Raw genomic sequence first — 27816 nt, 5'->3', positions numbered from 1 at the left:
TTGAACTAATCCCATGCGAGGTGGAAGATCTATCATATACGCATTGAATCCAATCTTTTTCAGAATCTTAAATGGTCTAGCACTGCGTGCATGTAACTTCTTAACGATACCTTGTGGGAACCATTCCGGCCTCATCATAACCATTACATAATCACCCTCATTAATCTCTTGAATTCTACGATGTAAGTAAGCTGAAATTTTGTATTGTTCATTACTAGCATTGATCCACCTCCTAATCTTTGCATGCAACTCATCAATGTAATAGGAAAATGCATCGGTTAACTTTGAGGGCCTTTGGGTGACTGACATAGGTAACAAATCTATGGGCAGTCTAGGTTTGTAACCACTAACAATTTCGAATGGACTCATACCTGCAGACCTATTAACTAAACTGTTATATGCAAACTCGGCGACAGGCAAGACTAAGTCTCAAGTTTTAATGTGTTCACCTGCTAAACATCGTAGTAGATTTCCGAAACTTCGATTCACAACCTCATTTTGGCCATCAGTTTGAGGATGGTAGGTAGACAAGAACTGGAGTCTCGTGCCCATCATGTGTCATAATATCTTCCAAAAATAACTAGTAAACCGGACATCCCTATCAGACAATATGGTCTTAGGCAAACCATGTAATCGAACCACCCCCTTAAAGAAAATCTTGGCTATGTTGGAGGCATCTGAGGTTTTTGAACACGGGAGAAAGTGGGCCATTTTGGAGAAACGGTCCAAGATCACAAAAATGAAATCGTGCTTTTTAATTGTCTTGGGAAGCCCAAGTACAAAATCCATACTAATGTCTTACTATGGTGCATGTGGCACTGGCAATGGCATGTACAATCCAGTATTCTGCTTCTTTTGTTTTGCCAGTTGACATGTTTGACATTGCCCTAAAATTTTGGCTACATCTCTCTTGAGACTTGGCCAATAAAATATATCCTCCAGTAGGGCAATGGTCTTATCTCGACCAAAATGGTCAGCTATACCTCCAGCATGAAGGTCCCAAACAAGGAAATCCCGAAGAGAAGTGCAGGGAATACAAAGTCGGTTTCCTTTAAAAAGGAAGCCATCTTTGAGCACAAACTCACCCGAACTAATGTGGGGGCATTTTCACACCGAGCTCGTGGGGTGGCCTGTGGGATGCAAGGGCACACTCGGGGTGGGTGGCCCGCATAACCTATGGATTTGGGGCCCATGTGAGGCGGGTGGCTCGTGTAGGGCGAAACCCACAAATTTGGGGCCCACGAGGGGGCGGAACCCATGGATTTAGGGCTCAGGAGGAGGGTTCGGCTGAGGACCTAACCCATGGACTTGGGGCCTGGGCTATGAGATAAAGGGATTAATTCGCCATACTCTATCAGTTCGAGCTTTTAGAGCAAGTGGTTAATTACCCTACATCAAATTGGTATCAGAGCGAGAGGTCTCGTGTTCGAGACTCCTCACTGGGGGTGATTAATGCGGGGGGCATTTTCACAACGGGCTCGAGTGGGGTGGCTTATGGGATGCAGGGGCACACTCGAGGTGGGTGGCCCGCATAACCCATGGATTTGGGGGCCGTGTGAGGCGGGTGGCTCATGTAGGGCGAAACTCATGGATTTAGGGCCCACAAGGGGGCGAAACCCATGGATTTGGGGCTTACGAGGAGTGTTCGGCCGAGGACCTAACCCATGGACTTGGGGCTTGGGCTATGAGATAAAGGGATTAATTCGCCATACTCTATCAGTTCGAGCTTTTAGAGCAAGTGGTTAATTGTCCTGCATCACGAACTATGTTGGTCACCTAAGAGTGACACGTATATTCCCCCAAAATCTGGACACATGGGATACTCATCTTTCAATTGCTCAAACTCGACAGCGTCTATACTTAAGGAGTTGAGCAATGTCACTATCCTACTAAGGGCATCGACTGGTTTGTTCTCGATCCTACCTTTATGTTTTAGGACAAATGAATATTTCTGAAGGAACGCTACCCACTTGGCATGCCTTAGGTTGAGCTTCTTTTGAGAATTCAAATACCTAAAAGCCTCATAATCAGAAAACAAGACAAATTCTTGCAGTAGAAGATAATAACGCCAAGGATGTAACGAGTACACTACCGCATAAAATTCTTTGTCATAGGTGAAATACCTTTGTTTCACCTCATTTAGTTTCTCACTGAAATAGGCAACTGAATGACCCTCTTGGCTTAGTACTCCTCCTATACTTACACCTGAAGCATCACATGCTACTTCAAAGACTTTACAAAAATCTGGAAGACGCATGACGAGAGCCTCTATCATCTTGCCCTTAATATCTTTGAACGCCTTAATTGCGGCCATAGACCATATGAACTCCTCATTTTTAATGCAATCAGCAATGGGAGCCATAATAGTGCTAAATCCTCGAATGAACCGACGATAAAATGTAGTTAAGCCATAAAAGCTTCTCACATCATGTATGTTCCACAGTTCAGGCCAGTCAACTATGGCCTTCACTTTTCCTGGATCTGCTAGCATCCCTATAGACGATACTAGGAACCCTAAGAAGACAACCCTATCAGACATGAACGAACATTTCTCTAGGTTCGCACACCTCTCCGCCTTAAGGACACTACAGACCTGTCTCAAGTGGTCGAGATGCAGTTCCTTAGTGGTACTATACATGCGTATGTCATCAAAATAAACCACTAAGAACTTCCCCATAAAAGGTCTCAAAACCTGGGTCATTACACGCATAAAAGTATTGAGTGCATTAGTCAAGCCAAAGGGCATGACCAACCACTTGTACAACCCATCCTTCGTCTTGAAGGCTATCTTCCACTCATATCCCGGATGTACGCATATCTGGTGATACCCGCTCTTGAGGTCTATCTTGAAAAAAAAAATGGACCTGGCCATCATGTCTAACATATCATCAAGCATCGGTATTGGAAACTGATACTTGATCATGATCGTATTAATGGCACTACTATCCACACATATCCGCCACGTACCATCTTTCTTAAGCGTCAATAGCGTTGGTATGGCACACAGACTCATGCTCTCCAAGATGAAACCCTTTCGCAGGAGCACACCTACCTAACTCTTCAACTCTGCATGCTCTACAAGGTGCATCCTATAATGAGGAAGGTTCGGTAAAGTAGACCTCAGGACGAGATCAATGACATGCTAGATGTCTTGCATAGGTGGAAGCTTATCAAGTAAATCCTCAAGAAATACATCATTGTACTCATCTAGAACCGGGGTCACCTCAGGGTTAACTCTACATGAACCTCGGGTGTAACTTCTCTAGCCATTAGGGCATACACCGTCGAATCATCCTCAGTCTCTTTCTCAAACTCTTTTGCATTTATGATATGCAGAGACGCCGGATTGGATTTCCTCTTTTATTTCCTTGACTCACTCGTTTTTCCATCCCTAGCCTTGTTCATAGGGCTCTTGAGTGGCAACGGATTAATCTTGATTTTCTTGCACTCATGCGTGAATGTACACACATTCAAGCGACCAAAAATCATGACATCTCTATCATATAAACACGGCCTCCCTAGAATGATGTGGCCTACATCCATAAGCAAAATATCACACCACAACATGTCTTTATATGAACCGATCTCGACGGGGACTAAACACTATTAGGACATGGGCATAGAAGATGAGTCAACCCAAGAAACCTTGTAAGGTTGAGGGTGTGGGACAGGCTTCAAACCCAAATGCGTGATTGTGCTAGCTGAGACCACATTGGTGCAACTACCATTTTCCACAATGACTTTGCAATTTTTGTCACTACTCTTGATAAACGTGTAGAAAATTATGCTTTTGTGCCAATCATCACTCTCATTGGCCTATGCTAAAGCATATCTAACTACAGCTAGTGGTGCAGCCTCTAGCACCTATCTCTGGGTGATATTCTTCAACTTCATAATCACCCACGTCATCCACATTTTCATTTGACTCGCCTATGACTAAGGCATTCCCGCGAGTCTTTTCCATGCACTGGTATGTGAAATGACATGTACCTCCGCACTCATAACATCTCAAGTGACTACCACTGCCAGGATTGGCACCAAGGACACATTTGCCCTTATCATCCTTAGGCTTAAGCGGTGCACTCACCTGTGCCCTAGGCTGACTTCCAACGTTAGGTTTGGTTCCCTTAAAACCAGATATAATATTAGAGTCTCAAAACTCAAAGCATCTCATGATAGGAGACTTTAGGTAATGCATTAACTCCTGTACAACTTGGTATGCCTGATCCAAGTCACCCACTACATGGGGTCATAAGCTCACGCTGCAGATCCATGCGAAGACCCACCTTGAAATGCGCCAGCATCACTAAGGGATCCTCCTGAATATCACACCGCATCATGTACTCCTAAAATTTTGCAATGTAATCTGCAACTGACATAGATCCTTGGTGCAATGCTTGCCATTGATCTAGAAGCTTTTGATGGTAAGAGAGGAATATATTTTTCCTTTAATAGCTTCATCTCTACCCAATGCGCGACTGGGACACCTCCTAATCTCTCGATCCTACGCTCCGTATTTGTCCAAAACAATTTAGCTTGACCCACAACCTTCACCTTTGCAAACCACACTTGTCGATTCTCAGACATCATACCATTCGAAATAATGGTCCATGTCCGCTGACCAATCCAGGAATGCCTTTGGGTTAAGGTGCCCATCAAAACTAAGAGCATCTACTTTGACACTCTTTAAGATTCTCTCATCTGCATCATAACGGTCTTGATACTCGACTGCGAGCTGTGGATTTCATACCCCTCCACGGCCTACTCCTCGGCCACGTGCTCCATGACCTCTACCACGATTTCCTACTCGTTCCTCGACTACTCCCCCTACTTGGGACGGATCATCCCCTCCAATGTCAGAGATTTCTCTTAGGGACGCTTCTATCTAATCCATACAGGTATTCGTGTTCCTACATTATGCCTCAATGGCAGCCAAACGTTGGTTGATCATGTTCATCATCACAATCAAATGCTCCACATTCAAGATCGGGTGTAGACCAAACCCTCTACCAGTCCGAGTGGGCATACACTATAAGACTCAACTTAGGTTTCCTAAAACACGACTCTAGGAGACTGTTTTGATACAAGACTATGGACACCGATGATCCTAACCTTTAGAATGATGCAAATGTGGAAAATTTCAGATCCAGACTCTTAATATGATGCAAATCGAAAATTTTCATATGAAGACTCTAAATATTATGCAAATATGAAATTTTTATACCTAGATATATATGTTATTCATGAAATCCTAGAGAAATAAAAATCTAGACCCATGACAACTCGATCTAAGACAACCCAATGCAACATCCTAGTCAAAGATACCAAAAATTGGTGTAGGATGGCCTAATCCAACCCTAAATGAATGTGGTATTTAAAATGGGCAGATTTATGCAAAAATGAATGCGATATTTAAAAGGGGCAGATTTATGAAAGCATTAACAATAAAAATTCAGCATTATACATCATAAAACAAGAAGGAACTAAGGAAAATTCAACAATGACCATGTCCATCCATCACAAACACGTTGTATTAAACCTTAAAATCTGAATTTAGTTGGATCTGGCAAAAGATATGACCTTCGTAAGGTCCGTCTGACGATCCAAGTGGATTTTCTAATCCAGGAAATAAGATTTTTTTGGATTTGGGAAATCTGGAAAATTCAAAGAAATTAATGGTTCTTTTATTATAGTTCAAATCTAAGGCCTTGGGTGATGGAATTTGAAGAAGATCAAAATATGCATATGCGGGGATCATGATCTTCCAAGATCTAATGATTTGGACTGGGAAAAAAAAAAGGATCAACTTCTAGATCTAGAGAATTTAGGAGAAAATGAAGAAAAGAGGTTTAAAAAAGAGAATGCCTTGAGAAAAGAAAAAATGAGAGAGAAGGAGAAGATGGGAAATCACTTCCCTGAGCCTCACGCCCTCTTCCAATCACTGGAAGTCAAAGACGGAATCGTTCAGCCTTGAAGAAGCAAAAGCTCTCTTTTTTTACATAAACATAACATAGCATTCTTTTTTAAGTTTAAGGCAAAACACCCTTATAAATTCGGAATTACATTAAATAACCAAAATACCCCTCCCAAAAAAGTTTCAAAAAAAAAAAAAAAGAAATTTGCACAAAAAAATTGTGCGCGCAGTCTCAAAACTCAAATAAATAAAATATTCGTAAAATAAATTCAAATCCAAGATGCCTGATGGGCCCCAATGATAGCACAATGAAAGTGGGTCGTGACGATCGAACGATCTGATCACACCATCCTCGCAATCCAACAATCCAAATATATCCTTCAAGCAACTTACACACGTCATAAACACGTGTAAGGTCTTGAACTTCTAGAGACCTAACTTGTACCCGTCATCTAACTACATTGACACAGGTAATGCACGCCTCCTGCATTGATATACTTTGAATGGTCTAAAGTCCACATCACATATTTGAGAAGGATGCTTTAATGAGGGCCAACCTCCCTCCCAAAGAAAGATATAAGCACTTCCAACTCACTAATTTCCGCTCAATTCTTTCAACAACCTTGCCCCATAGGTGCTTAGCCGGCTTCCCAATACAAAAAAGGTAGACCAAGATACGCGGAGGGGAAAGAGCCTTTGTTGCACCCAAACACATTCGCAAGCTGCGTTAATTCCTCATCTATCACATGAACTCCAAACATTTAACTTTTAGGAACATAAATCTTAAGCCCTGAAACTACCTTAAAGCAAACAATGATCTTACGAAGATTGTCCACAGAGGCCACATCTGCATTACAAAACAAAAGTGTGTCAACGGCATATTAGAGGTGACTATTTTCTTATTATGAAAATTCATTAATATAAAAGAGGGAAAGTGGGGGGCATCAACCCTAATTTTGGGTCCCTCTATTCTCCCAGCCCCCTCTCTCTCTCTCTCTCTCTCTCTCTCTCTCTCTCTCTCTCTCTCTCTCTATATATATATATATATATATATATAAGTTTACACCTTGATGGAGCATCATACAAGTTTTGTTAACAACAAGACATCCAATGGACACTACATTCAAAGCCGCGTGTTATAAAATTTAAAAAAAAAAAAAAAAAAAAAAAAAAAGTAAATAACAGTCAATATTCCTTGAATTTTAAGAATACTAATTATATAAGCAGTAAATCTAATATTCGAAGTGATGAGAACACCACAGGCTTAACCTAATAGTGACCACTACAAATTAATCATTGTATGAAGCTTCTATTCTGCATAATGTCGGCCATACTGGACTTCAAGTTCATCGAACAACGGTTTTCTTGATATCATAGTTACTCCGAGCAATGTGTTCAAGTGGTTTCCATCATATCAGTGGCATAAATTATCCCACAACATGCATGAAGATATTAGTAACATAGGGAGTCAAGTATATGTTGAAACCTTCCAGTTTAAGTTTATCACTCACCGTATATCTTCGCCCTTAACAACAGTACTACGCCGACGTGTTCTGAATCCACTCTGGTCCATTCCAGAGAAGCCTCCCATACTCGCACCAAAGAAAGTCTCAAATAGGTCAAAAGGATTAGTCTGCAAACAAGAAAAGCCAGATCATCATCACCATAGCCATGGTCCTACTGCTTGGGCTATAAGCAAACTTAAGATATTGACAAAAATACAAAATAAAATAGTTCTAAGTTGGCATGCAATGGTCCATAGCATCTTACATTTGCTTGTAAATAAACCATATTGTTTTGTTGTAGTATTTATTTACAGAAGAACAGAACAACATTTATATTTCACGCATGTCAAATTGGGTAACAAGCGCAGTAATGAGAGCATAATCATGAAATTAATTGTGTATGCTATTGCACACAAATCTTTGTAATAGTTCATACTTATATTCTGGTAAAAATTCTAAGAGAATTGAAAAAAATATATATCCACAATACCGTATAAGCTGAACCACCACCCACTGAACTCTTGATTCCAGCTTCACCATATTGATCATACAAAGACCTCTTTTTATCATCTGACAGCACCTGCAATTCATTACTTCAAAATTCAAAATACTATCATTAAATCGCCCATTTAGAAAAGAGTATTCAGTTGTGCATTCAAATAAAGAGTTCAGCAAAAGTGAGGTTAAGGAAGCTTTACGTGAAGAGTCCTGATGTCAAGACAATGTAACTGAAAAATAAAGTGAACCAAATCCTGATGTCAAGAATTTTCTTTTCTTTTTCTTTTTCTTTTTTTCTGAACTGTAGGATAGAAGAATCGGAACTAGATCACATCAAAGGGAAGGAATTCCCTAAAAGAAGAGCACTTTTAAGAACGCCCACTTCTGCTAAGACCATAGATTAGATCGAAGGGAAGGAATTCCGTTAAAGGAGCATTTGTAAGAGCACCCTCTTTTGCTAAGACCATCCACCTCCGATTTCCTTGCCCTGCCCATATAGAAGAAGGACAAGACCTACAAAGTTCCCTATCCTCCTCAATCAATTTGCCACTCTCCAAGGGAATGGAGCTGACATATTCAGAAGTACATAACATTTGAGGGATCTACCTCAACCACAACTAAGCACTTGTTTGGATCGTAAGTTATTTTGCTTAAGCTACTAATGCAGTTATGCCTCAAGTAGCTAATCTTGGTTTCTACTTATTCAGCAGATAAGTATGTTTGATAAACAGGACACTTATGAGCCAAAAAGTAGAAAAGCTTGTTTGGTTTCCAACATTACATAAGTAATTTTTAAATCTCTTCCATTAATCTCTCTCCCCCATCTCTCTCCTCTTCCATTTTTTTTATAAATCTCATGCACTACTCTCTTTCTACTCTCTTCCATTAATCTCCCTTTCTCCTCTGTCTCTCTTCTCTTCCAATTGTTTTTAGATCTCTTACATCAAAATCTCGCAATTTTTACTTACTCATGTGGGTCCACCTTTAATATCCACCATCCATCATGTGGGGCTAACTTTTGATGTGGACCGTTCATTATGTTGGGCCCACCTTCGCCATGTCTTGGATGTGAACCATCCATCATGTAGGGCCTACCTTCAATGTGGCCCATCCACCTTGCAGGGCCCACCTTCGATGTGGACTATCCATCATGTGAGGCCCACCTTCATTGTCCACTAGTCTACCCATCATGTGGAGCCCACCTTTGATGTGTACCGTCAATAGTGTGGGCCCCACCTTCGAAGTGGGCCGTCCATCATGCAGGGCCAACCTTAGATGTGAGACATTCATCATTAGGGGCCGATCTTTGATGCGGACCGTCCATTGTGTGGGGCCCACCTTCAATGTCTATTGCCCATCATGTGGAGCCCACATTTGATGTGGACCATATATCATGTGGGACCCACCTTTGAAGTGGATTGTCCATCATGCAGGGCCCCACCTTGGATGTGGGCCATTCATCATTAGGGTTCGACCTTTGATGTGGACCATCCATTATGTGGATCCCACCTTGATGTGGGTCATCCATCATGTGAAGCCCACCAATTTAATTATCCATCATGTGGAGCCCACCTTTGATATGCACCACCATCATGTGGGCCCACCTTCGAAGTGGAGCATCCATCATGCGAGGCCACCTTTGATATGGACTGTCCATCACGTGGAGAGAGGGGAGAGAGGGGGAGGGAGGGATGGAGAGTGAAAAAGTAATAAGTAAAAAAAGCAATTCTTATTTTCTTTTTTCTTTTTTTGTTCTTTTTTTTTTTTTTTTTTTTTTTTTTTTGTTTATAGCTATAAGCAACTTGTTATTAAACAACTTTTAAAGAGGAGATTACCAAACTAACATTTAATAGACAAGTAGCTGATTTGTTGTTGTCAGCCAAAAAGCTATTTATCAAGGTGTATCCAAACAGGCCCTAAGCTTGAGTACGAATGAAGGATCTCCTGAACTCTATTCCAAAGGACTCTTCGCTCCACGTCCACTTGATGTAACTAGGAAACTACCATGCGTGTTAAGCGAAGAACTAAAGTGGTCCGCACATGATCACATGTGAGAGAGTACCGCTTAGTTGCTTTTGTAATGTTTCAAAATAAAAGGAAAAGACAAAAGCAACTCATTAATGGGCAATTAGTGCATGACACCATAGGTCAGGACATTTTAGTCCTTTCACTAGTTAGTTATATCACTAGGTTTCTTTAGAGAATAAAAATGCTAGCTTGAGTTTTCTTGTTGTTTTTTGGTAAAGAGACAAAAGGGGATAAAGAAGCACTAGTCCTTGACTAGTGAATTGAACTTAAAGGGACTGTCCTTGACTAGCGAATTGAACTTAAAGGGACTCCTCCCTCAACCTTGAACGTTTTCTTTACTCGTGTGAGTGATGATCCCTAAAGCATTTAAATCTAGATTATTGAGAAAGTGATTCAACACAATCTCATGTTCTAATCTGTAGATCAATATCTAATAATCTCAATCTAAGCAACACCAGTGATTAGAGCTTGCATTAGTGCTGAGTTGCACTATCCCACCAGCCCCGAGAAGGCCCTCCTGGCCTCCTCACCAAGGTATTCCATATCAGTAACGGTGGCCGTAGGTATTCCATATCAGTAACGGTGGCCGTAACAGCCACCACCGTTACCGATATGGGTATTAGTCGTAATAGCCAATCATTATGCCTACCTTCGTAATGATTCAAAAAAAAAAAAAAAAAAATTCGCCCAAAAAAATTTGGAAACATATCTAAAAAATCTAGAATAATGTAAATATTCCAAATCTGTATTCATTTTTTGTTTTGAACATGTTTATGGTAGTATAACGGTCCACTCTTTGGTGAGAGTGTTGTATTGGGTTGTCTGAGGAATTTATGAACATGGTTATGTGTCTTTAATGTTTACACATCACAATCAAACATTAGAATTAGAAATCATGAGAAAAAAAAAATGCATAAATACCACTTTTTCCAATTTTTTGAAAAGAAAAAAAAAAAAAAATGACCCTCGGTGCTTCTATTCACCCAAATCGCTTCAACCTACCATTTTAATCCTAAAAACTATAGTGCGAGTGGTCAAAATCTATTGTAGAATGATGTAGGAAAGTTTTAGGAATGAGAAAAGTGGAAAATGAGGGAAAATGGATTTACATAGAAAAAGAAGTGGTCGTTTTTCGACTGTTACGGGGGTAAAGGTTGTTATGCGTGTTCAAAGTATCGGTATCGCTACAAGTTTCGCTAGCCGGGGATATGGAAACAATATCAATATTGTCAATAATATTGCTAATAATCGGAAATGCGGGAAAACATGGGAAAAATGGTATAAGTGAAACTTCAAGAGATGCTAAAATACACATATTTGCATATTTAGTAATAAAAAATTTGCAAAAATAATGTACACAATAAGTTTCCATTTAATGGGGGCTTAAAAGCACGTGTTGTCGTAAGAAACAATCTAACCATCCCATTGATCCCATCTAACCATCCATCCAAACATCCATCGATATTGCAGAATATCAACAACTCACAATATTTTGCCAAGAAATCATCAACAATTGGAAAGAAAACGAAAGGTTGTGGCCTTGATATCGAGCATGTTGTGATAACGATAATATTGAGATATTATCAATATTAGCAATGATAAATTGAAAACAACATACAGCAATGTGCTCATAAAAAATTGAAATAGAATTATTATTTTTTTTAATAAACAAACTTTCTGTGATATCTCTACATTGATGATATTATTGAAATATCGCCGATACACTTGTGATAAAAGTGTCATTACACAGTCGAAAATATTGGCGATACATTGGCGATATCGATACATTGGCAAAACAAGCAACGCTTGGAATTTATACAGTTGAAAATATTGGTGATATCAATACGTTGGCGATATTTAGCAATGCATTGTTGATGTGTGGAACTTCTAATACTACCAGTGTTATCAGTATCGCCAAGCTAGAGATAATGAAAGTATCAGAGATATTTCGATAATAACAGAGATAATTCAAACACTAGTTATGCCCCGTAACGGCTGTTACGGCCCCTGTAACGGCTGATACAGTCCCAAAAAACCAATTGCATAATGGTCATGGTCGTTACCTATACATATCAACCTTTACAGATCTATCGTAACGGATACGGAACACCTTGTTCCTCACCTCTCCAAAGTCATTCTTAATTATACCTCTGACTCCCACTGGGGTCAAGTACCCATAAAGCAACCATTAAAGGTAAAGTTGAGAGCACCACTGAACAGGGGACTCCACCTTGGTCTTTTCTCTAAATCTCATCTGACGTCTACCAATATCTCAACCCAACCTCCTAGCATATCAACTTTAATCAAACCCTCTTTACGACATGAACACAATAACCCACAATGCAACACTTCCCAAACTCTATTCACTACCCCCTCCATGTTCTCCCCTTTACTCCTAAAAACTTAATTAGCTCCTATAAAGGCAGATTACTTCCTCATAAAGAGATCAAAGAGTCAATATCAAGCTGAGATTCTATATAATATGGCCATTAATGGATCAGAGTCCAAAACTCCATGCTTCAAACAAACACACCACAATGTGAGGGATTACCTAGCCCACCCCAAACAAGCCATTAATCCACTATCAACATGAATGAGCAAACTAACGAGGAATGAAGAGGTGATTCACCAACTACACGCTCTTCAAAAAAAATACACACGTTAGGTACTATGGTTCCCTACTCGAGAGATGATCAATCATCAAAATCTAGTTGAGACAAGCCTCACAACAAAAAGCCATTGTAGGAGCCAAAAATGACCAATGTCTACCTATGGGGTTTCAATCGTCCTGCTACCTAAAAGAATAGAATAGAAAGACATCAAAGTGAAAACCCAATCTATTTGGGAGCACAAAGTCTTCTACCTTGGCCATCCCTAGTAATAAAATTTTAATCCACCATCACCATAAGTTGAATAAACTATTCAAGATCATCATCACATAGGTTTTGTAAGACTCGTACCCTGATTAACTGACCATACGCTTCAATTTCGGCATTGACACGTCCCTTAACAGACCAAATCGGTGAGTTTTGATCGCGACCCTATTTTAATACCGCAACACCTAAAACTTGTACTCTAGCGACCGCACGGGCGCTGCAATTCCAACGTCACGTAGCACGCCTTGTTGTGATACCCAGTGTTAGATATACCTATGTGTGCGCAAATCGAAGTAGGTCGCGCTACGTAGCGTGGGGCCCGCGTAGGGAATCTAGCAAGGAATCTCTAAAAGTAACATTCCTAAAACCCTAAACTATCCCTCACCCTTACCCATACCCTCCACACCTACCTACGCCAAAAGACCAAACTATCCCTACAAAATCCCCCCTACTCACCCTAAACTCTCTCTCTCTCTCTCTCTCTCTCTCTCTCTCTCTCTCTCTCTCTCTTCCCATTAGTCAACCAAGACCATGCTCAACCCATTCCCCTCTCCCTTCAAAGGCATGGGAGCCCATGTTAGCTCATGCCCTTGCATACGATAAGCCACTCCCCCCTCCTTTTCCCTCTCCCCATTCTACCCCTCCATCTTTTCCTAATTCCCTCTTTATCCTAAAATTTCTACGACAAAGCCCCCAAACGCCTCTCATTTCTACTATTCTTCCTAACAAGAGAGAGAGAGAGAGAGAGAGAGAGAGATAAAAGATAAATGAAAAAGAAAGATTAGAGAGATTAGAGGGAGAGATTAGAGAAAGATCAAGAGAGAGCGAGAGAGAACGGAAGAAAGATTAGTGAAGAAAGAGAGATTAGGGAGGAAAAGAGCGTGATTAAGTGAGATTAGAGCTTGAGGGAGGGTTAGAGGAGTTTAGGAGAGGAGCATCATCATCTGAGCCGTTCGATCAACGATCCGGCCCAATCCGACCGTCCATCATCATTATAAGTGCAAGGGAGGATGAAATCCCCCTTTTTCTGTGTTATTTCATTTTTGGTGGGCCCACCTTGATCTATGTATAAATGAGTATGAGGGGCTCCATAGTGCCGGGGGGCCCGCTGATGGCTGGATCCCATCTCCATTTTCTTATTACCCTCTTCTTCCTTCTGTCCTTTTTGTATTGGGCTGTTGTGGGCCCACTAGTGGGCCACGCTATTGGACAGCGTGGGCCACGTGTTGTTTATTTCCATCTAACTTGTTGATTAGGTTCACACAAATCCAGGTGGTGGAAAATTATAGAGATCAATGGATCCAAAATTCCTAAGGCCCACCATGGGCTGGCTAAACTGATGCATGCATTGGATCGTCCGAGGCAAACCCCATCTAGCAAACAAAAAATAAATAAATACAAAAAAAAAAAAAGTGTTGGAATAGACAGTGTCTAGAGGATGCCGCTGCCCAGCAGCTTGGAGGCGAAAGCCTCTCTGACCATGAACAGGGGCCCCACTAGTGGATCCCACCATGATGTATATGTTTCATCCACGCTGTCCATCCATTTTGCCAACTCATTTTAGGCTATGGACCCAAAATGAAGCTGATCCAAATCTCTGGTGGACCACACTATAGAAAACCTTGGTGACAATGACACTTATTATGGGGAAAACCGAACCTACCTATTACATGGAACGATAGGCCACAGAGGGGGGAATCTCATAATGATATTGAATAAGAATCGCCTGAACGAGCTCCTCAAGTTATCAACATATCAATCATGTGGATGAGCCGACCTGGGGGGCTAACCTCGAGTTGAGGCCTAAGAACAAAAATTAGATGCCTAACCCACCTACCGAGCTGAGATGAGACGCCTAAACCACCTGCCGAGCTGATCAAACCGACCACGACCTGAGAGGTGGGATATCCAGAGAGAATCCCGTGTCGTACCAAGAAAGGACAAAATCTGGCAAGATTCTGGCTGAAGATCTAGCCAACCGAGGTGAGCTCGGTAGAATTTTCAGAAGCAAATCCCCATTCGAATTAGGACCCTTCAGCGTATCAAGCAAATCCTATTAAGATACGCAAGCTTAGAAGTTGCTTAAGCATCCTATAAATAACACCCACACCGACTTAAGAGGGTAAGGACAAAAAAAAAAAAAAAAAACATCTCTGATTCAAGTCCTATTTCTACGATAAATCTACCCACCTACCTAAGCATCGAAGGGTCCCTAGCCAACATCGGCGCCCCCATTGTCCTTTGTATTCTCTTGGTGTAGGTACTCGCACGCCCATAAGCGTGGCCTCCTGCCCCTCCAGATTCAAGCAACAACATTTTGGCATTGCCTGTAGGAATGACAGCAAAGCCATTAAAAGTTCTCCAACGTCAACGCAGCCTATCGTTCTCTCTCTCTCCTACCTCAATGGCTAGGAAGAAGGGGAGAGCATTGGCCACCGCCGAGCCTGTGCAGGAGGAACAGCCTGAAAACCCTCAAGCTTCACAATCAGGCCCCCGTTCTTAGCCACCCTCGCCGATAATTGCACGGAGATCTCAAAACAGGGGAAGTTGGCTCATCTCTCTTGAAAACCAAGTAGGAGCTTTGACCGGCAACATCAACCGCATCAGGAGGTTGTTGTAAAGACAGCACGAACTCCCCGCTAATCAACACGCAAAGTTGGGAGCAACGACTAAGCAGTCTCGCCCAGTACCTGCTCCCCCCAACCCGTATGCCGCAAAGACCCGACCAGGAGACAGTATGCATGTCCCAACACAAACCTTAGGAACCACCGTGCTCGCTGAGTCAGACCTGCGGCATACACTGGAAAAAAGGAGACGAACTCGGGGAAAGGCCCCGGAGGTCACAGCCGAAAATGAGGTTCCTTGAGGAGCAGAGATGAAAGAAATCTGAGATCAGCTCGAAGACATCTAACAAGCCTGTTGGGCTAAGACCCCAGCCTCTGTAGAAGCCCTACTCAAGCAAAGTGAACCGCCGTTCACAAATGATATTATGCAGGCCCAATTGCCATCCAGATTTTGGATGCCCCAAATGACCCCATATTCAAGCTGAGCATCTAGAATCCTTCCGGCCATGGATGGAGATCCAACCGAGCATCTAGAATCCTTCCGGCCATGGATGGAGCTCCACGATGCTTCTAGACCTGTAATGTGCAGGGCATTCTCCCTAACACTGGTAGGGGCTGCTTGGAAGTGGTGCAGGCACCTAAAACCTAAATCCATCGACTCGTTTGCGCAACTCAGCAGGGTGTTTGCCACCCAATTCATTCGAGGAAAGGACATAAGGAAACCCTCGACCCACCTCCTCACAATAACATAGAAGGAGGATGAGCTCTTGAGAGACTATATTGTGTGGTTCAATGCTAAGGTTGTTCAACTGGACAGCTACTATGATCAGGTCGCCCTCACAGCCATGATGGCCAGTCTCAAATAGGGGAAATTCATTTTCTCATTTGGGAAAAACCCTCCAACTCTTGTAGACCACCGTAACCAAGCTCAAAAATATTTAAATACAGAAGAGTTATTCAGTGCGCATAGAGCCACTCGAGGCGAAAACAGCTCAATAAGAGAGAGGAAGCGAAAGGGATGGAGATGTCTGGTACGAACTCCAAGAGGAGAAAAGACGACGACCAGAGTAGTGGCCCCCGATCCAACCGCCCTCCAGAAAATCGATTCTGCAGATACACCCCCCTGAATACCACACCAGAACAGGTACTCATGGAGGACAGAGAAGAGAATCCTAAGGTGGCCAAACAAGATGAGAGTTGACCCAAAGAAGAGAGACAAGAAGAAATAGTCACTTTCACAGAGATCGTGGTCATATCACAATCAAGTATCTTGATCTCAAGGAAGAAATTGAGTCTCTTATTCGGAACGGACATCTGCACAAATTCATCGACAGAGGCAGAGAAGATCGACCGCCCAAGCAACAAGAGCAACGTGATGAGCAGGTCGACAATGAAGCGACAGGCGAAATACACACTATCTTCGGGGGTACCACTAGAGGTGAGGACTCAAATCGGGTGCATTGAGCTCACACTCGAAGAACGACCAGCAGTGAAAGAGAACATCAGGTTTACCTTACTGGGCGACCCAGCAAGGAACCTAGGATGAATTCATGAAATCTCACCTTCACCAAGTATGACACACGGGGGCTTCAGCATGCGCATGATGACGCCTTAGTAGTCGCCATGACCGTTACTAACCACAAAGTGCATCAAATATTGGTCGACACCAGGAGCTCGACTGACATCCTATTCGTAGTTGTGTTCGATAAAATGGGAGTTGAGAGGTCAAGACTGCAACTCGTCCAAACCCCCTTGGCTTTGAAGGGGAAAAGGTGACATCCGAAGGAAGTGTTCTCCTGCCCGTAATAGCCGGCGAATGTGCTAACCAAGTCACCACTATGGTCGACTTTCTTGTGGTAGATTGCCCCTTGGTGTATAACGTGATCTTGGGTAGACCATCCTTAAACGCCATGTGAGCTGTAGTATCCACCATCACCTCGCTATGAAGTTCCCAACCAAGCATGGAGCTGGCCAGGTCAGAGGCGACTAACATGAAGCCCAACAATGTTAATCAACAACGCTCCGAGCAAAGGCATTGTACGACAACAAGCAATGCAAATTACCTCTTTGGACCCACACAGAGAAACTATTAAAAGAGGGTCACTAGTGGAAGACCTCATTGCGATACAGCTCTCTGAAGCCAACCCATCCTGTACTGTTCAAGTCGGGTCGTTACTCAAGCCACAGCCTCAGGCAAAAATAGACGATCTGCTGAGACAACATACTGATGTATTTGCCTGTCCCCACCAGGATATGCATGGTATTGATCCAGGAGTCATGGTCCATCGACTGAACGTGGACCCTAACCATAAACTTGTAAGACAGAAAAGGCGAGCGTTCGACCCCGCAGGATATGTGGCAATCGGCTAGGAGGTCGGCAAGCTCCTCAATAGTCGGGTTCATCCAGAAAATAGACTACCCCGACTGGTTGGCCAATGTAGTGCTAGTAAAGAAAACCAGCGGAAAATGACAGGTCTATGGATTATATTGACCTAAATAAAGTTTGTCCAAAGGACAGTTTTCCCCTTCCGAGGATTGACCAGTTGGTAGACGGGACTGCCGGGCATGCACTCCTCAGCTTCATGGGCGCATATTTGAGGTACAATCAAATGACAATGCACGGACACGACATGCATAAAACGGCCTTCGTCACCGACAAAGGGTGGTACTGCTACCGAGTAATACCATTCGGGCTAAAGAATGTTGGAGCAACATACCAACGCCTGGTGAACAAAATGTTCCCCAAACAAATTAGTAACACAACGGAAGTATATGTTGATGATATGCTCATCAAGAATTCCAAGGCAAGTGACCACATAATAGACCTGAAGGAGATGTTTAAAATTTTAAGAAAGTATCGAACGAAGCTGAACCCGAGCAAGTGCACCTTCGGCGTTAGCTCGGGAAAGTTCCTAGGCTTCTTAGTCGATCAGAGGGGAATAGAGGCAAACCCTGACAAGATCCGAGCTTTCCTGGAAATGAGCACCCCCAGCACGACAAAGAAAATTCAACGCCTAACGGGCAGAGTAGCGGCTTTAAATAGATTCGTCCCACGGGCTATAGACAAATGCTTGCCATTTTTTAAACAACTGAAAGGAAGTAAGAAGCCGACCTGGAAGAAAGAATGTGAGCAAGCGTTTCAACAACTCAAAACGTACCTAGGGTCCCCACCATTGCTCTCCAAGCTAAAACCCGGGGAAGAGCTACTACTGTATCTAGCAGTATTGCCTACAGCAATCAACTCAGCCCTAGTACGTGAAGAAGAAAGCAAACAACGACCAGTCTATTACATAAGCAAAGCCATGGTTGAAGAATAAACACGATACCCAGAAATAAAGAAGTTGGCGTTGGCACTTATCGTATTGTCCCGACGTCTCTGACCTTACTTCCATGCCCATACAATTGTGGTCCTGACTGATCAGCCACTCCGCCAAGTACTGTAGAAACCAAAAGTGTCAAGGCGACTGACCAAATGAGCAATCGAACTAGGCAAGTTCGACATCATATACCGATCAAGAGTAGCGATTAAAGGACAAATTGTCGCTGATTTTATCGTCGAATTCACTTACCCTACCCCTCAGCAGCAAACCAAAGTCGAATAGAACGTTGGATCACAAGTGTGGACCATCCACGTGGATGGGTCATCAAAATCTCGAGGAAGTGGAGCAAGGCTGATCCCCATCTCACCCGACCAGGCCAACATAGAATATGCTCTAAGATTTGGGTTCCTAGCTTCCAATAATGAAGCTGAATATGAAGTACTCTTCATTGGTTTAAGACTAGCCAAAGCAATGAGAGCCAGAAAATTGAGGATCTATAATGATTCCCAACTGGTGGTAAATCAAATCACTACAGAATATCATGTCAGAGGAGAGAAAATGATTGCCTATCTGCAGAAAGCTCGGGACTTGCTCAACGAATTCGATAAGTACGAAGTCAGGCTGGTCCCCAGGTCAGAGAATTCCATAGCCAACACCCTAGTGAAATTGGCCTCGGCCGTCGACGATGACATCACCAAGACCGTACCTATTGAGTTCTAACCCGAGCCAAGCATCAACCGGCCCGACCAGAAAGAAGTTCTCCCAATAGACCAACCACCGACTAGATGTACGCAATCGTGCGCTATCTACAACAGGGTGAGCTACCCGAGGACAAGTTAGAAGCTCGGAAGATCAAGTACCGATCCGCTCGGTACACGATATTGGGGGACGTCCTATATAAAAAAGGATTCTTACTACCTTATCTGAGATGCTTACGGCCTGATGAAGCCAAATATGTACCAAGGGAGGTCCACGAAGGCGTCGGTGGAAATCATTCAGGTGGAAGGGCCCTAGCCCATAAGGTAATCCAACAAGGATACTATTGGCCCACAATACATAAAGGCGTGAAGCAGCTCATGAGGAAGTGCGACAAATGCCAACACTTCGCAACAGCCACCTGAGCAAATGACCCCAATGAGCGGCCTTCGGCCCTTTGCATAATGGGAGGTCAACATCATAGGACCTCTGTCAATGGGTAGGGGACAAACCAAATTTTCCATTGTTGTTGTCAACTACTTCACCAAATGGGCAAAGGCCGAGCCCCTAGTAAGGATCATTGAACAGACGACGACTGACTTCATCTAGAAAAATATCGTTTGCAGGTTCGATATCCCCCACACCATTGTTACGGACAACGGCAGGTAATTCGACAACGCTCGTTTCCAAGGACTGTGCGAGAAGCTCAGCATTCGCCTCACCTCGACACCCCCAAACCAACGGAAAAGTAGAGGCAATCAATAAGATCACAAAAACCCACCTAAAGACCAAGCTCGAGAAATTCAAGGGAGCCTGGGTGGAAGAGTTGTCACACATCCTATGGGCATACCGAACCACTGCTCGTTTGACAACTGGGGAAACTCCATTATCCCTAGCCTTTAGCGCAGAAGTTGTGGTCCCAATAGAGATTGGAAAGCCCTCATGACGAACCGAGTTGTTCAATATGGAGGAAAATGATGCATAGCTGACGTTAAGTCTCAATTTGCTCGAAGAGATAAGGGAGAAGACACAGCTGAGGGTCATCGCCTACCAGCATAGGGCTGCTCGGCATTACAACACGAGGGTTAAAGTACGAAAATTTAGAGCAGGAGACTTGGTACTCCAAAAAATCTTTCAGAGCACCAAGGAGCCTAGCTCGGGAGACTTAGGGTCGAGTTGGGAAGGACATTACAGGGTCACTGGTGTGGTCCGCCCAGGGTCGTACTGGTTCGAAAACATGCAAGGGCAACCCTTACCCATACATGGAACGCTAAGCACCTAAAGATCTACTATCAGTAAGAACAGACCCAAGGAAACTTACATCTTAGCGTGGTGAACTGACTATTCACCTCAAGTGCTAGCTATTGACCGACAATTGATTGATGCCTATAAAAGCTTCCCTTCATGAATAAAAGGAAAAAGTTTTTTCATATCCCACTAAGTCTACATGCCCGACAATCGGCCTACCAAGTTTACGCGCTCGACCTATGTGCTCGACTGCCAACAAACAAAAATATATAACCACACACACACCAAAACACGAAGTTGAGCAAATATTCCTTGTATTAATGAAAATTAAAATTGTTACAAAAGCTACTTAAACAAATACAAAGATAATCGCCAACTATGCGGGATCTTCGGCATCAGCAGCAGCAGCCTTGGGGGCTTCGGCAGTGTCCACGTCGAGACACCCCAAGTCAAGCTCGGGATATTGGCGTTGAACATCTTCTCTGCAATGTTGAAAACCAGTGTTGAACATCTCCTACAATTCAGCCACATGACCTTCAGACGCGTTGAAGGCTTCCACCGCAGCCACCTCCCTCCCAGGTATCACGGCCTCGAGCTCGACCAACTTAGCCTCAGCATCCATGGAGTGCGTCTCCACCTCAACTGCCCGAACTCCCGCCTCAACCAGGCAGGGCTCGACTTCTAAGGCCCTTGCCTCCACCTCAACAACCCTGACCACCAGGTCGGCCTTCTCCCATTGCTCGGTGGCTACCAGGGACATGTTGGTTGCGCAATCCTCCATGGAGACCCTTAGGGCCTCGCAAAGGGGCTCAACCTTGGCATGAACCATCGCATGGGCCTCCGCAGCCAATTCCGGCTCCACAGCCTTTGCCTGCAGCTCAGTCCCAGGCTCCCAGCAAACCTGAGCCTCCGGTTGGCTTCCTCCAAAAGGTGGTAGAGGGCGAGGGCCCCAAGAGCACCCTGAAAATAAAAATAAAAATAAAAATAAAAAAAATAAAATCAACAAAAGTAATGGAGATCGGTACATATATAAAATATTAAAAGCGGGGGGGGAGAGAAGGCAACAACGTCTTTCCCTTGGTGTGCATCAACACCAGGCTATTAAGGAGGTCAGGATGTAAGGAAAGCATCTCAGTCACCTCCTCGTGAACATGACTTCATCCCCATTGGCCAGCACGGCCATATGCCTCGGGAGGGGCGCAGACAACAATACCCCTGCAGCAGCAACTCCCTCGGGAGACAGATGTTTTAGAGACTTTTCTAACTCGACAGATTTTATTGCTACCAGAGCTATAAAAAAAAATTATATCCGAATGGGTCTCCTACGTCGATTCCCTAAGGGGATGCAATCTCCTTTTTTTGGGTTCCTAGCTCGTAGTCTGCTGTTTGGGCTGGTTCTGAAATTAGTTTTAGGGTTGTTTTTATTTTTCTGTTTTGCTTTTATTTCGAGTGCAGCTGTTTCGCTACCTCAGCGGCTCAACTCCCTCTCTTTTTTGTATCCCTTTCTTTTTCAATGAATCTCCTGTTATCTTTCACAAAAAAAAAAACCCCCTCGCGAGCCAAACTTTGGTGCTTGAACGCACCGTCTAGAGTGCAGGCAACCTTAGCTCGGTCCTCCTCAACACGAGCAAGGGAAGACTCTAAGTCAACCACCTCCCTCGAGGGCATGCTTGAGGGAGGTCAGGCCTACACAGCTGCAGCTGGAGATGCCTCTTAGCACTCCATGGGGACTGCTGCAGCATCTGCCCCCATCCCCGCTCGCATGGTCGGGAGGCGGACCTCGGGTACGACCTCAGCCACCACCCTCTCTGCCGTGTGCTCAATAGAACAACCCTCGGGAGAGGCCGTAGGCACGAGCCGAGCAGAAGCCGACAAGGCAATCTACCTCACAATGGCCTTTAACAGCTCCATCTCCACCGCGGAGGGGAGTCTCAGCCTCTTCGACCGAGGACAATCTAGCATCTCTACAGAAACAAAAAAGACAGTCAAACGGCTCGAGAGGGAAAAAAAAATAGCCACTATAGAGAAAATGTCAATTACCTGCTTGCTCGACCAACAACAGTCCAACCTGCTGCAAAACTTCCGGAGTGATCAACCTCCTACAGTCTCGTTGAGCGGCAGGTCACTCTTGGGCAATCCTGACCTGGTGAAGGAAAGGGGCCGAGAGTTTGGGCTGAGATCTGTGAAGAGCTGTAAAACAACAACAAGATGAGTTAGATATCCAAGAAAAATCAAAACAAAACAACTTGTACAAGACCACGGCTCAAGTTCTGACCTGGGAGGGTGAATAAGGTGGGAACTTGAGCTTGCAATCCACCTAGCTCCAACGCAGGGACCTCCCATTCTCCCGTAGCGAAGAACCACATGTCTTTCCAACCCTTGTTGGAGGACGAGTTGTTTGTAATAATGGCTTAGCCCTTGCCCGGCCAGGAAGAAAAATAGTACCAACCTCGAGAGCCAAGGCTACTCTTGGCCTGACATAAGTAGAGGAGCTCATCCGCGAAGAGCTCAAAGTTGCCGACTTGCTGCCATAGGGTGTAAAGGAGCTCATACATTAGGGTTCAGCTGTCTTGGAGCAACCCTTAAGCGGTGCAGCACCTCTCACCAACGGATGGAAAGGCAGCCATAGGCCGCAAGAGAAGATAATTGGATACAAGGCCACCTCCCCCGCGGGAGGATGGCGCGGAAGCTCTCTAGCTCAAGGAAGTTGTAGCCCCACCAAGCTCGGGATTCGAAACTCCGACTGAATGGACTGCAAGTCCTCCTGCCACGGTCGGGAAACAAAGATATTGGCCGACAAGGCCAACCCCTGAGAAGAGGAAGAAGCCGCCTCCACCTGAGGCAAAGAGGCCTCCCTAACACGAGCTACCACCACCGACAGCAGTCCCCCCGACGAAGCTAATCGGGAGTCTGTACATGACAGTACAGCCTTCTAACCCCCCCCCCCCCCCCAAAGTTCTCCCGAAAGACATGGAAAAGAGGAAAAATAAAGGAAAGAAGAGACAACGAGCTTGAAGAGAAAAGGAAGGAAGAGAAGGGGTCAAGCTGGCACGTACCAGAAGCACTAATCTCCAGTTGTTGTGAATCGACTAGGAAGAGATGCACGAAACAAAGGAAAAAAATGAAGAATTAGGTGGGCAAAGCTCGTGAAGAAGTCAAGTAGGCGCACAATGAGAAGAAAAACCTATAGAGAATGCTAGTGTATTGTATTGTGTATTGTGTGTGGTTAGTGGGCTCTTTTAGTTGCACACTTCCCTATTCTCCTGCAGTGTACCTTATGCTTTATCATAATAAAATATTATGTGTTAGGGCAAGCAAGCCTAACACATCATCTCTCCCAAACTCTCCTCCTTCTTCTCTCTCAATATTCTCATCTCTTCTTCACTTTATCCTCATCAAATCATTCTCTACTTGGTATCAGAGCAAAGATCCAGACATTCCGCATCCAACAGGTTGAGAGGCGACACGTCACCTGCTGACGTCAACAACCGTACAGCTGACGTCAGCGTTGTACGGACGTATGGACTCCGTTTGAGCTAAAAGTTTAGGGGTTTGATAGAACTTGATTTTAGAAGATTTGTCATGATTTTTTCAAAATTTATTGGGCCTCATTTCATGGTATTTTGGGCAAAATAGAGAAATTCAAAAATCGGTCCCAGATTTCGTTTTTCTTCAGTCTACCTCAAATCGGTAAGCTTTTCCTTGGTTTCTTTGCTCAAGATGGACCGAAATCTTCCTCCCAAGCTATCCATGATGGATTTTTTACTTAAGATCAATGTTTGAGAGGTTTTTAACCTCAAACGGGCATGCGGCTGGGCCGTTTTTTCACTCGTCAGGCCCTTTTTGACTGCGTTTCATGGTTTTTTGGATGATTGATATTTGTTTGAGGTTTATATCTTGTTATCTTGAAAGATTGAGTTAGATAGAATTGTTTGAATCAGTCTTTCTTGGCATAGGGGGTCTCTTGGCATAGGTTTATTTCTCTTGGACTCTACTATGGCTGACAAAGGGCCCTCATCTCTTGGCATAGGGTCTCTTGAATCCAACCCCTTGCAAATTACCTCCATTACGTTGAATGGTGACAACTATCTTCAATGGGCACAATCTGTAAAAGTATTTTTAGAAGCCCGTGACAAGTTATCGTATATTTTGGATGATCCCCCAAGCTCTACAGATGTTACCTATAAGTCTTGAACAAAGGAGCATTATCAAGTTATTGCATGGTTGTTGAATAGCATGGATTCCTCGATTAGCCACTCAATGATGTTTTTATCCTCGGCTAAAGGCATTTGGGATGCGCTTCATGATATATTCTCGGAATCTCAGAATTTTTCACGGGTATTCCAACTTATTCAAGAAATTGGTCGGTTTCAACAAAACTCCAGATCCTTAAAAGACTACTATTCAACGCTTCGGGGTATGTGGAATGAGTTGGATATGTATCAGCCTCTTCCTTCCAAATGTAAAGAGGATCATGAACATGCTCATAAGCAACGGGATGATACACGTATCATGCAGTTCCTCGCTGGTTCGAGTTCTGATTATCTTCACGTTCGCGATCAGGTTGTAATGCAAGATCCTCTTCCCCCATTGACGACAGTATATGCCATGTGTCAGCGTGCTATGGCCTCTACTCTTCCTTCTCATTCATTTGTGTCACCCGAGCGTTCGGCACATCTTGCTGGCAATCAGTCCTCCCTTGGTCTTCGGGTTCCATCCTTGAGCTCAAGGCGCATTTCTAGTTTTGCTGGTCGTGGTAGAGGCCGCGAGAGAAATCGCAGTCGTGGCAGCCGTAGTCTTCGTGGTCGTGGTGGACGTGGACGAGGACGTGATGGTTCCCGCATTTGTTCACATTGCGGTGGAACTAATCACACTGTTGATTATTGCTGGTAGCTACATGGTCGTCCTAAGTATGCCGCTACTTCTGTTGCTTCAACCATTGCTTCTAGGACACAGTCTTCCACCCCAACAGCTGAGCAGACTACTTCAGGGGAGTCTCTTATCATTTCTCGGGCGGCATATGATGCCCTTATGCGGCTTCACATTAGGGATATTCCTGAGCCTTCTCACGCAGCCTCGGCCCAGTCAGGTACTACCCTTCTTGCGTCATCCTCTCCTACCTCCGGGGTCATCGACTCTGGAGCTTCCTCCCATATGACTGGTAAGTTGCAATTCTTTTCTTCTTATTCTCCTTCTTCTCCCACTCAGTATGTCACAGTCGCAGATGGAACCCAATCTCCCATCTCTGGGATTGGTTCCATCCCTCTCTCTTCTTCCTTCTCTGTCCTCCGTATTGCATGTGCCTCGTTTTCCATTAAACTTCTTGTCTGTTAGCTCTCTTACTAAATCACTTAATTGTTCCATCACCTTCTTTCCCTCTTATTATTTGTTTCAAGACCTACAGACGAAGAGAGTAATTGGTAGGAGGCATGAGCGAGGAGGCGTTTATCTTCTCGATGATACACCTGTTGCCGCTTCTAGTACCCTTTCTCTAGATCGAGTCCATGACTCAGTGGCATTGCCGCTTAGGCCACCCATCCATTGCTAGATTGAGACTTTTGTTTCCCTCCTTATCTGTCACTAAACCATTATGTTGTGATATTTGTGAATTGTCTAAACATCATCGTGCTACGTTTCCTCCTAGCTCTTCTGGGAGGAAATCTCAACCTTTTCATCTGGTTCACTCGGATGTCTGGGGACCAGCTCCGATTACATCGACTTTTGGATTTAGATATTTTGTTACCTTTATTTATGATTATTCCCGCATGACTTGGATTTATCTTTTGAAATCTAAAAGTGAAGTGTTTGATGCGTTTAAAGTGTTTTATCATGAAGTGTGCACTCAATTTCATTGTTCCATCAAATCCCTCCATTCTGATAATGGGGGAGAATACATGTCTACTGCCTTTCTATCCTTCTTGCAGGAACGTCTAGGACGTCATGTGCTCGCACTCCTCAACAAAATGATATTGCAGAACGAAAGAATCGTCATCTTCTTGACGTTGCTCGCACCCTTCTGCTTGGTATGCATCTACCCAAACATTTTTAGGGTGATGCTCTTTTAACTGCTACTTTTCTTATTAATCGTATACCCTCACGTATTCTGTCTTACAAATCTTCATTTACTATATTGTATCCTCATGATAATCCATTTCCTCTACCACCTAAAGTTTTTGGTTGTACATGCTTTGTTCAAATTTTGGATGGGAGTAATGATAAACTTAGCCCCAGGGCGATTAAATGTGTCTTTATCGGGTATACTCGGAGTCAAAAAGGGCATAAATGCTTTGACCCATTGACTCGCAAGAAATATGTCTCTGCCGATGTCACCTTCTTTGAAGATCTTTCTTTTTTCTCCTCTCCAGGCCGTTCCCTTTGTGATCCTCTTGCGAGTCAGGGGGAGTATGACTCTTATCCTCTCCCCTCTATTCAGCATCCTGTTGGTGATATGGGTGAGCCTAAGCCTCTGCAAGTGTATCATCGTCGAGATAAATCCTCACAAGCTCAGCCATCCACCCTTCTGCTCACTTTGGATGTTGGTTCAGGTGACTCTCCTAACTCGAGTTTAGATCTTCCCATTGCCTTACGCAAAGGGTCACGATCTTGTACTCAACACCCCATTAGTAATTTTGTTTCATATGATTATCTTTCACCGTCTTTTCAGTCGTTTACAACTTCCCTTTCATCACAGACTATTCCTAGATCTCTCTCACATGCTCTTCAGAGTCCTGCGTGGACAAAGGCGATGATGGAAGAAATGTCTGCTCTTGAGAAGAATCATACTTGGGATCTTGTGCCACTTCCTACAGGCCATAAACCTGATGGCTGTCGATGGGTTTATACAATCAAGTTTCTTCCAAATGGCTCAATTGATCAATTGATCGCTATAAAGCCCGTCTTGTTGCTAAAGGTTACACACAGACTCATGGTGTGGATTACTTCGAGACATTCTCTCCGGTGGCTAAGCTTAATTCCATTCGCGTTATGCTCTCCTTGGCCGTTAATTTAACATGGCCCTTGTTTCAGCTTGATGTTAAGAATGCATTTCTCCATGGGGATCTTGCAGAGGAAGTTTACATGCATCAACCTCCTGGCTTTGTTGCTTCTCACCACCCTACAATTGTATGTCGGTTGAAGAAGGCTCTTTATGGCCTCAAACAATCTCCA

The 27816-nt window shown here is 43.8% G+C and overlaps 1 protein-coding gene across 1 annotated transcript in view; it reads right to left on the bottom strand.

Moving 5' to 3' along the window:
• The window catches only part of LOC131258319 (uncharacterized), a 137372-nt gene that overhangs the window by 72797 nt on the left and 36759 nt on the right, over nt 1-27816 (bottom strand). The window contains exons 3-4 of the mRNA XM_058259557.1: nt 7910-7999; nt 7426-7547 (exon numbers count right to left, since the gene is read on the bottom strand). Of these exons, the coding sequence (XP_058115540.1) occupies nt 7426-7547; nt 7910-7999 (212 nt within the window). The remainder of the gene's footprint in view (nt 1-7425; nt 7548-7909; nt 8000-27816) is intronic.

This window comes from Magnolia sinica, chromosome 10 (assembly GCF_029962835.1).
Source record: "Magnolia sinica isolate HGM2019 chromosome 10, MsV1, whole genome shotgun sequence".
NCBI lineage: Eukaryota > Viridiplantae > Streptophyta > Magnoliopsida > Magnoliales > Magnoliaceae > Magnolia > Magnolia sinica.
The sequence above is the reverse complement of the archived record's forward strand: the minus strand, read 5'-3'. Positions and strand labels throughout refer to the sequence as shown.